Source organism: Gobio gobio (assembly GCF_949357685.1).
Source record: "Gobio gobio genome assembly, chromosome: 4".
Classification (NCBI taxonomy): domain Eukaryota; kingdom Metazoa; phylum Chordata; class Actinopteri; order Cypriniformes; family Gobionidae; genus Gobio; species Gobio gobio.
Genome location: NC_137100.1, coordinates 56515236 through 56526601, shown reverse-complemented (window position 1 = coordinate 56526601; position 11366 = coordinate 56515236). Strand labels below are relative to the sequence as shown.

The following is an 11366-nucleotide window of genomic DNA, read 5'->3' as shown; positions in this document are numbered from 1 at the left end:
ATTTTATAATTATACCAGATACTGATGCAAAATCTCATTCAGTTTATCAGGGACTGTCAGAGAGGGCAGACCCTAATTCTTTTTCCCCCCTTTGTTTCCTGTTTGAATTTTTCATGGGAAATCGATCTTAAGTAGTTCAAACTAAAGGAGTTATACGATTTCTTATACTTGGGAATTTAGACAAAAGATGATGTGCAATTATAATAATTGCACATCTCTTGTCTAAATGTTTTAATTGTGTGGTATAATTTGTAGTTTTTCTACAAATACAATTCCATTTGAAGGCAACAGGAAGATGACAAGAGAGGTCAAAACTCAGTGAGGAAATGTAATGGACCCCCATTTAGAGAATCCTGACAAAATATGGAGCTTGATTCAAAGTGAATTATGTTCTTCTTTAGCATCGCAAATGTTTTTAACAAGCATTCTTACTCCACAAACACTTGTAAGGTACAAGACATAATCAATCATTTATACATAACGGTAACCATAGCGTACAAATTGCAGTTTGCAGGTAAGCAACAGTTAGATTTTATTTGATGTCAAAGTTACAAAATATGCTCTTCCTTTCAAGTGTCAATAAGCTCTTTTTTTACTTGGGTCTGTAAGATTTTGAAATGTTTTTTAATTAAATAAGTCTCCGGACCTGTGTTGGACTGCTTGTCATCTGTGGTGTGATATACACTATGATAAAATATAAATTGGGTGTATGTGTGACCATTTTTAAAAGAGCTGTTGCAAATTATGACACCTATAGTCTCAGCCCAAGAACACGGTTAGAATTAATTTACACTTTTAAGGTAACACTTAAAACAACACTCTGAAACAAAGAAAGCATGGAGGACAAGACACCTCCTTAGAATGATAATGGAATGAATTTTTCATATTCATTCTCTTTACAGTCCATTTCCTGTACATTCATTGTGCTATTACAGCATTAAGTATAGAATTAGACACTGATACCAGGAACCAAGCCAGGGTTTACATAAGCCTCTTAAAGCCACAAACCAATTAGGACGCATGAAAAACACAGTGAACACTAAAAATATAAACATTTGAGTCATAGTCACAGATTGTGCTTATTCCTTGCATCTTCGTCACACTGCTGTTCTGTATACTCTTGCAGTAAACTACAGTAGCTATATCAAATATGACACATGGCATTTTCTCCCTTTGGTATTAACCATAAATGGTGTTCACTCCAATGGTTTTCACAGCAGTGATAAAATTATCCATTTACATAATAATGGACACACACAAATACAATATACAAAATACGAATGCACATTTCAGGAAACATTTGTGCTCTGCGCAATACCATCTTGAGAGAAGATAAACACAGCAGCGATCGCAGCTTGTTGCCTGATCTGAGAAAAACTGTTAGGCTTAAACGCCATTTCACAGACTCCAATTCAAATATCAGAAATTTCCAATTATTCCACAGATTTTCCTGTTGGATGTATGGACTAGATGTTTATTGTAAATATGTGACTTTTTAGCACGAATTTGAGTAATTCAAATTTTTTAATTGCAAATTAAAATCTGTCGAAAAGCTAATGTTTGTAAAACATTTAAATAAAAAAGGGTTTACAATGCAATATATTTACTTAAATATGACCGCAACCTCTTTTAATATCACTTTCCAGGCAACAAAATAGAGCTTGAGAATTTTAAGTCCAAAATCCTAGTAGAAAAATGTGTTCATTCAGACTTTAAGAAGGGAATTATTCCATCTTCCAAGTGTTTTCACAGAAATTCTCTGAAGAGATTAGTACTTTAGGACTGACTTGATCTTATGATCTCACTTTACTTTAATCGCATAAATAATCCATCTATTCATCCCAGGCTTGGTTTTTACCCACTTTGATAGGACTTTCTGGCTCCTCCATCTGAAAGACTTTTTGGTTTGTGACCCCTTTTATCCCAGATCCCACACTGGATTTTGTCTCATTGGAGCAGACCGAGTTATTACAAAGCCGCCCAGTTCTCCTGTGCTCCAACTCCAGACACATCCCGGAGTTCTTCAGATCGCCATCATTGTAGACCCGGTTCCTTGCAGCGAAATTCAAGGGATTGGAGTTGACCGCAGGATCCCTTACATCTCCTCTGGCTTTCCGCTGCATTCCGTTCCTCACCGATATTCCTTCGCAGCAGCACGAATGCGTGCTGCACACCGCCTGAAAGCCCCTCTTGAAATTCTCATTGTAGTACCCGTAGATGATGGGATTTACGCTAGAGTTTGAGAAGGCCAACCAGTGAGCGAATGGGAACACGTAGCCGCTCAGCAGCCCCAAGTCATCTTCGTTCAGACCTCCATAGTCCGTGAGGAGCATCAGGGTCCACAGAGGTAGCCAGGAGAGTGTGAATAACAGGGCCACGACGCTCAGCATCTTTATCACTTTGATCTTCTTTTGGGAAATGAGGGGCCGGCCTTCCTGCTGGGCTCCAGGGGCCGGAGGGGAGGCGTGAGACTGTCCGCTTTCGTGCTGATCATTTCCAGAGATCACAGAGGTGGTGTAGAGTTTGATCCCGATACGTCCATACATAAGCGTGATCAGGGTAAGGGGAATAAGGTAAATGTGTGCAAACAGGACAGTGGTGTAGACTTTTCTCATCTGTGGCTTGGCCCAGTTCTCAAAGCATGAGAAAAGTGGGTATGTGTGGTTGTAGTCTTCATTGTGGACCATGTAATGATCCTCCACTCTCTCCACAGTCAACGTCACAGCCGACGGACACATAATCACCACTGCAAGCACCCAGATCATCACTATGGTCACCTTGGCAACCAGTAGGGTAAGTTTAGGTTGGAAAGGATACACAATGCAACGGAACCTGGAGGAGATTGGAACAGAGCTCTTCACAGCTGGAATAAATCCATCAGGCATAAACCGTATACCAATGTTAGTTAATCCTCTGGCCTTTTCTATAGTTATTTTCTTCCTCTCACATTAGAAAGGTTTTCTTCCTCTTACTTCCCCTTTTATTGTGTTTATCATAAAACATAATGTCTTACTTTAAAGCGGTCATGAAATGGAAAATCAAAATGTCCTTTATATTTACACATATAAGAGATTATTCTACTACAAAAGCATAGTTCCAAGTACCTCAAAACAAACTCCCCAAAATATGAGTATTTGCTTTCCACCCATCTGAAAAATTAAATTAAGGAGGCATGCTCTTTGTCTGTCCATCAATCACAACTGCTGTCGAGTAAGACCGTCCTCTGTTGTTCTTACCCTGGATGTTGACAAACTGCACCTCCAAAAACTATGTATGTCCTTCCAAATTATCAAACTTTTAGAAAAGCGTGACTTATTTTTAACATATCTGAGTTTTTTTTTTGTCCCATTTCATAGTGGACTCTTTTCTTAAATATTCTCAACATGCTGCTGATTTTTCTAAATATCTTGTATTGAAAGCAGTGCCGTGTATTTTTCCCTCGGAGGCAACGCTGGTACATTTATTTATAATCTTTACATGTGTTTGTAATGAATGTCAAACCAGCATAGCATTGTCAGGAGACCAAGTGAAACACTGCTAATCAAATCGGTATGTACACAGATTCACAATATCTTCTTGACTTGAATATTAATATATTGTGTGAAGAAAGTGGTCAAGTTGAATATATGCTGGTGTAGTTTTTGTTACCATTGCTATTATACACCTATACACAATTATGTAACTAGTGTTGTACTGTCAAAGCAATACGTATAGAGAAATACTCTGGCCTTCTCAAACATAAAAAAATGTCACATAGGTTGTGGGGAGGGTATGTATATGGTGCAATAAATTTCACCAATCACAGCAGGTAATGGCCATTAAAATTTTGCCCATTTCCAATTTATTGAAAACTATTTATATATGTATTTTTACAAATGTTTGAATGTTTTTTTGGTGCAAAAAATTCATAAGCTTATACCTCCAAAAACATAATATAAAGATCTAAAAATGCATTTCATGACCCCTTTAAATGATTTATCTCAATAGATCAGAGAAAAAAAACCTTGTCTCACACTGAAACTAAAACATTAAAACGTGTGTGTGTGTGTTTATATGTGTGCGTGTATGTGTGCGTGTATGTGTATATATATATATATATATATATATATATATATATATATATATATATATATATATATATATACACACATACACACCGATCAGGCATAACATTATGACATAGTTAAGTGAATAGCACTTAGAATTTTAGGTCAGAATCTATCAAAAGTGGTCAAAGAAAGAAACAATGGGTGGCCAAGGTCATTGCATTAACTTCTTGAGCAATTTGAGCAACAGTAGCTCAATGCTGGTTCTGCGAGAAAGGTGTCAGAATACACAGTACATCACAGAAGCTCATCTGTTTGACATGACCCTGTCACCGGTTCACCACTGTTCCTTCCTTGGACCACTTTTAGATACTGACCACTGCAGATTGGGAACACTCCACAAGAGCTGCAGTTTTGAGAAGCTCTGACCCAGTCTTTTAGCCATCACAATTTGGCCCTTGTCAAACTCGCTCAAATTCTTACGCTTGGCTATTTTTCCTGTTTCGAACACATCAACTTTGAGGACAAAATGTTCACTTGCTGCCTAATATATCCCACACACTAACAGGTGCTGTGATGACGAGATGATCACTGTCAGTGGTCATAATGTTATGCCTGGTTGGTGTATATATGTACTACATACATTCATTTCAAACATTTTTATAAAAATATTTTGTTCTTTATTTCATTTGAAATATATGTAATTTGTTTATATAACTGAAATATGTATAATTTAATCTCTAAAAAAAAATTCAAAAATATTCTTGACAAGTTTCAACAGATTAAAGTAAGTGATGACACCACTGACCTGTCCACTGCAATGGCCACCAATGTGAACACAGAGGCTGACACAGACATGCCCTGCACCAGACCACTCATCTTACAGACTGTGTTTGTGAACGGCCAACCTTGAACCAAAAGAAGAAAATATGTAATGATTGACAAGGTAAATTGTCAACACACACACACACACACACACACACACACACACACACACACACACACACACACACACACACACACACACACACACACACACACACACACATGTTGGTGCAACAGCATTATGAGGACTCTCCATAGGCGTAATGGTTTTTATACTGTATAAACTGTATATTCTATCCCCCTACACTGCCCCTGCCCCTAAACCTAACCCTCACAGGAGACATTCTGCATTTTTACATTTTTAATAAAACATTGTTTAATATGTTTTTAAAGCGATTTGATTTACGGGGACATTTGAAATGTCCTCATAAACCACCTTGATGTTGTAATACCAGTGTAATACCCATGTCATTATACAAATTTGTGTCCTCATAAATCACATAAACAAGCACACACACACACACACACACACACACACACACACACACACACACACACACACACACACACACACACACACACACACACACACACACACACACACACACACACACACACACACACACACACACACACACACACACACACACACACACACACACACACACACACACACACACACACACAGGTGAAAGAGCTATAGAAAAATTGCTGAAAGCAGAGTGAGATAGGAAGGGTGAAAGATTCTTTTCCACTTATCAGCAGGCTGTCTAAGCTGGATGCTGCAACTGTAATATAAGAGTTAAAGAAAATTCTCCTCAAACTTTTCTGCGTTCACAAGATACCAATTGAACTGATACCAACACTGCAAAAAATGCTTTTCTTATGTAGTATTTTTGTCTTCTTTCCAGTCTAAATATCTAAAAATTCTCAAATCAAGATGCATTTACTAGATAAGTAAAGTGACATAAGATATTTTTTCTTGTTTCCTGGAAATTAAATCAAAATGAAGTGGGTTTTTGTTTAAGGCCATGTCCACACAAAGCCAGAACTTTCCCTATCCGATCTTTTTTTTTTCCTCGTTTCAAGAAATATCTGCGTACACACGAGAGCATGAAAACGGCTCAAAACGATGTAGTATACATGCCAGGCCAGTATGTGGCACTGTAATTCTGCCACAGAAATACACTAAAAACGGAGAAGAAGAGTTGTAGCTAGAAGGGGTACGACAACAGTCGGAGGTGAGGTAAAATCTCTCAATAAAATAACAATAAATAAATTTGCTACTTACCAGATGTGTTTTATTAACGTATACACCTACCCCAACCCTAAACATACCCTTACAATAATGCAAATACAGTAATTAAACAACACAGTATTGATGTGCGCATGCCCAGTGCCCGTAGTTGTATTCCTTCTAGTCTTCCCCGCGCAGGACGTGGTGTGATGACATCACCGTTTCACAAAATATACGGATTGGCTGTACACACGAAACCGCAAGGGTGTCGTTTTCAGATTTATCCACTTTAGGACCTGGTTTCAAAAAATAGCGGTTTCAGTCTCCCAAAACGCCGGGTCCGTGTGGACGAAACGCCAATACGATAAAAAATGTATACATATACTCCGTGTGGACGGGCCCTAAAACAAGCAAAATTATCTGCCAATGGGGTAAGAAAAATAATCTTGTTTCTGATTAAAATCTTATTTCTTGTTTCTCTCCCAAACCAGAAAACAAGAATAAATATCTTATGTCACTTTACCTATCAAAATCATCTTGATTTAAGAATTTTTTGATATTTGGACTGTACTGTAAACAAGTCAAAAATACTAAGTAAGAAAAACATTTTTGCACTGAATTTTTCAGCATTATTACTCCAGTCTTCAGTGTCACATGAATCATGATCCTTCAGAAATAATATGCTGATTTGATGCTCAAGAAACATTTCTTATTATTATCAAGGTTGAAAATAGGTGTTCCATAATATTTTTGTTTAAACTGATAACATTTTTTATCGAAAAAAATTAAAAAGAAAAGTGTTTACTTGAAATAGTTTTTTTTTGTAATTTTTGTCAAAAGTCATTATTGTCATTTTCGATCAATTACTGACATCTAGACCGGGCAGGTGTACAGTACAAGAGAGGCCAGTGGCCAATGAGCTTTAAAATATATTTGATATTAGTTTTGATAAAACTTTGATTTCTGAGAGACAGCATCACAGATATTTTTACAGGTTTATGTATAATATCATGCCATCCCTTGGCTCACCAGTTATCCTGCAAACACGTTGAGTGACTCTGTCTGCTCAATATTTTTCCTATTATTCGTTACTTATTTTTAAAGCCATTATCCAAGCCTTTCCAAATAATGGATTCGACTTAAGGCAATGATGTTCAGAGTGAGCAAGGACACATGGCAACCGGCAAATAGATAAAAGAGCGTTTGCAGTTCTGAACGAAATTCGGTATTTGATATGAACTTTTTGTTCTACTGAGCAAAAAGTCTAGTAGCAAGAACAAACATAAGGACTGACATATGTGCTGCAGCCAGTGAATGTCAGGATAGGTCAATGCTGTATGAGAATTACTATACTTAGAACTGTGTGATTGAGATACAAGCCTCTGTAATGCAGTGGAAAAAAGCCAACTGGCCTCAGGGTTCACTGCAGTAATAAAAGAGACTTGCTCTGTGGAGAAATGCTCAAAAGATGTGCTTTATACATTTAGCCTTGCGGGGGAGAAGGTTCAAGCTTAAGGAAGTGGGCAAGGCAAAAGACGGGATTAGGATTCTTTTTCTCTCTCTCATTCACATGTTTGTGTCGTGATGTGATGTGACGTGATTTACCTGTAATGAGGTTGTCCACCAGGGTTGTTGGGATACAGAAGACACCCACCAGAAGATCACTAACGGCAAGGTTGAGGATGAAGAGGTTCGTGACCGTTCTCATCTGCCGGTTCTCCAGCACAATCAGACATACCAAGCCATTTCCCACCATGCACAACAGGAAGATGAAGAGGTAGGCCACGGTCAGGGCGGCAGCCACGGGCAGAGAGTGCTGGTAGTATGGGTAGTAGGTGATACTGGTGTGGTTGGTGACATTACTGTGGTTTGTGTAAGCATTCAGGAGACTGCTGTTAAAATAGAGTGTGGAAAGCTCCTGCGACATCTCCACTTCTGCTAGCTCGTCCGCCATGCTGTCACTGGCTATGCTGGTTGCTGACAGTACCTGAAGGTGAACATAAATTGCACACACACTAAAGTAAAGACAATTCAAATCAATAATATAAAAACAGAGACAACGATCATCCAATGCATTCATGCAAAAATTTGAGAACCAGAGGATGTCAAGCTAATGGGAATGTGCAGTCAGTTTCAAAAGGAAAGAAAATCTCATGCATGCCTTATGAATGCTTTCCAGCATCTTCAGATTGCTCAACAGCCCTAGCACTGATAGACTGCCACTGCACATTTTTGATTTTATAGTGAGCTTAGAACAATGCGTGCTATTGTGAAAACATACGACTACATTTGAAATTCTAGAAAATAATTTGCCAAGGCTTGCAAAGCAGTAACAAATATGTATAACAGAACGTTTATATTTATATAAGAAGAAACTTATCATTTTCAGGATACAGTATTTTAAAGATAATTTACAGATCTTTATTGGAATGTTGTTCATGCTTGTTCAATGAACCATAAACAATTATTGAACATATTAGGGGCGGAAGTGGCTCAGTGGTTCATGTAGGTTGGAAGGTTGGGTGTTCAATCCCCGGTTCCACCTGACCAAGTGTCGAGGTGTCCATGAGCAAGACACCTAACCCCAGCTGCTCCCGACGAGCTGGATGGCGACTTGCATGGCTGACAACACCATCGGTGTATGAAGGGGTGATTGTGAGGCAATATGTACAGTGCTTTGGATGGCCATGGGTCTGTTGAAAGCGCTATATAAATGCAGTCCATTTACCATATTGAACAGTCCTTAAAGAAAGATGAAGGTCCCTGATCACCTGCATGGACTGCCATAGACCTGCTGCAGGGAGGCATAAGGACTGCAGATGTGGCCAGAGCAATAAACTGCAATGTCCTTAATATAAGACGCCTAATGGTGCGTTTACACCAGACGCAAATAAATCGTGCAATTCGCGCGTAGTGGGATGCTTGAACATTTCGAGTTTACTCGCTTCATTCGTGTGTTAAATTCACTTCATTTGCATGTGACATTCACTACGCAACAGATGTGAATTCGCGTCATGGTAGGGGCTTCTGCCAGCCGGCTCGTCTCGTTGCAAAATGGCTGTCATGGATTGTTTTAAAATCTGGTGAATAAGCCCAATTTGCCGGCTTTAACTAGTTTGTAGTCTTAATAGGGTGAATTCAGGGTGATTGGGATAGGGTGATTTCAGGGTGATTTTGACACTTTTTGCCATTGAGATGACTTGGAAAAAGTTCCAAGTCATCTCAATGGCAAAAAGTGTCAAAATCACCCTGAAATCACCCTATGTATAGCTCAAATTGAGTAAAGAGCGAAAGTATAGCTCACTCACTTTCTTCCAAGCAAGATCCTTTTTATTCCTGTCTCTATAAAGTATGTACAGCTCCGGGTATCCACATATGATTTGTCCTCATTGTTGTCACTATTAGAGCAAGCTCCTGATTGGTTAACACGGCGCGAATATCCGACAAAGTTCAGATTTTTGTATATTCGTGTCTTTGCATTGATTTAACATGTAAATCACTCACACGAAGCGATTCATTCGCGTCTGGTGTGAACGCACCATAAGACAGTGCTACAGGGAGACAGGAAGGACAACTGATCGTCCTTGCAGTGCCAAATGTGAAATGTTTGTGAAATTTGTTCAGTCTATATCCCAGTTGTTTTATGTTCATAAAAAAATGTGCCAGTCTCCTACACAATAAACGTAAGCACCACAATGCAAGTGATCATGGGATCGTGCTCGGCCAATAGTGAGCCAGCGTTCTGGCATATAACCTGGAAGCTCTGTACTTTGTGAATAGCCCAACAAAGTAAATGGCATAAGAGAGTGACATGGAAGAGAGAGATTGATGAATAATGTCGATATTTTTGTTTGTTTTCTTGTCGCTTCATAATATTAAGGTTGAACTGTAGTTACATGGACTATTTTAACCATCTCTTTACTACCTTTCTGGGCCTTGAAGCTTGCAATTATTTTGCTGTCTATGGAGGTGTCAGAAAGCTCTCGGATTTCAGCAAAAATATCTTAATTTGTGTTCCGAAGATGAATGAAGGTCTTACGGGTTTGGAACGACATGAGGGTGAGTAATTAATGACAGAATTCTCATTCTCTCATGCTCTCACCAAGCCTGTGTACATTTCTTTATTCTCTGCCAAAGACAAAATTATTTTTATTTTTTTTAAACCTAAACTGTTTACTTACAAACATTCTTCAAAATATCTTCTTTTGTGTTCCACAGACGAAAGAAAGCCATATAGGTTTGGAACGACATGAGGGTGAGTAGACTGTCCCTTTAAATATGAACGCCTACAATATTAAGTGAAACAGTTTGTAAATTAATTTTGATGGAGAAAATGTTTTGTTCTTGTGCAATTCTTTTTTCTTTTTTTTAACAAGAATAGACACATATAGACAGTAATAGTATGTAACACAAAGAACAGCATTCTGAGGGAAAGTGAATTGGAAAGATGAAATGTAAACCCATGACCTTACAGTGCTTATTGTTCTGTCTGTTTCCATTGCTTTTAAACTGATGTTTTAATGGGAGTGCTAATGTTTCACACAAGCTCGGGGCTGTCACATGTTCAGTCTGTTGTTTGATTTGTTCAGTTTCCTGCCAGTCCTCATTTCCAAGGTCACCATAATTATTTTAGTTAATTTAGTTCAGCTGTGTCTGTTTAATTATCTTTTTGTTCAAATCCTTTTTGACCACTTCAGAGCACCTTACGGTTGCGCTTCGCTTTAATTTGGATTAATTTTTAAATATCTAGCCTTTTATTACTGAAATGCTGGTATTTACAAGAGCAAAATATTTCATTACTGCTCAAAAAAATAAAAAGAAGAAAAGCACGTAAACATTTGAAATGGGCCGTTATTACGGCAGGCAGCAATTATGGTATATATTTAAATAAACAAGCAGAATTATGTTTACCGCATGTAAATAAGAGGCTGTAACTTATTCTGGCTCATTTCCATGTGGAATAAAATGGCATCCTTTATTTTGAGATAAAATACAAGACAGAAAACTATTTTAACAATAATGCACATATATATATCTTCCTATTTTTAAACAGATTTAAATAATTAAATAATTAGGACATTATTTTCCTATTATTAAATGAAGTATGCATTTATTCTTATTATACCAAGCATATGACATTTTATTTACAGCATACAATCATGTTATTGACCACGTGAGCAGCGCGTTCCCAGGTGCGCAGGATCACAAAACTCGCTGCTCCACCGTGAATAAATCACATACGGAATGCACGAGTTTAT

The 11366-nt window shown here is 38.0% G+C and overlaps 1 protein-coding gene across 1 annotated transcript; it reads right to left on the bottom strand.

Moving 5' to 3' along the window:
- Positions 1-1832: 1832 nt before the first annotated feature.
- Positions 1833-8062, bottom strand: npffr1l2 (neuropeptide FF receptor 1 like 2; the record flags this gene model as incomplete). The annotated part of the gene is made up of 3 exons (XM_079815291.1): positions 1833-2832; positions 4855-4954; positions 7714-8062. 3 exons carry the CDS (start codon positions 8060-8062, stop codon positions 1833-1835), a joined length of 1449 nt encoding a protein of 482 aa, XP_079671417.1.
- Positions 8063-11366: the final 3304 nt, after the last annotated feature.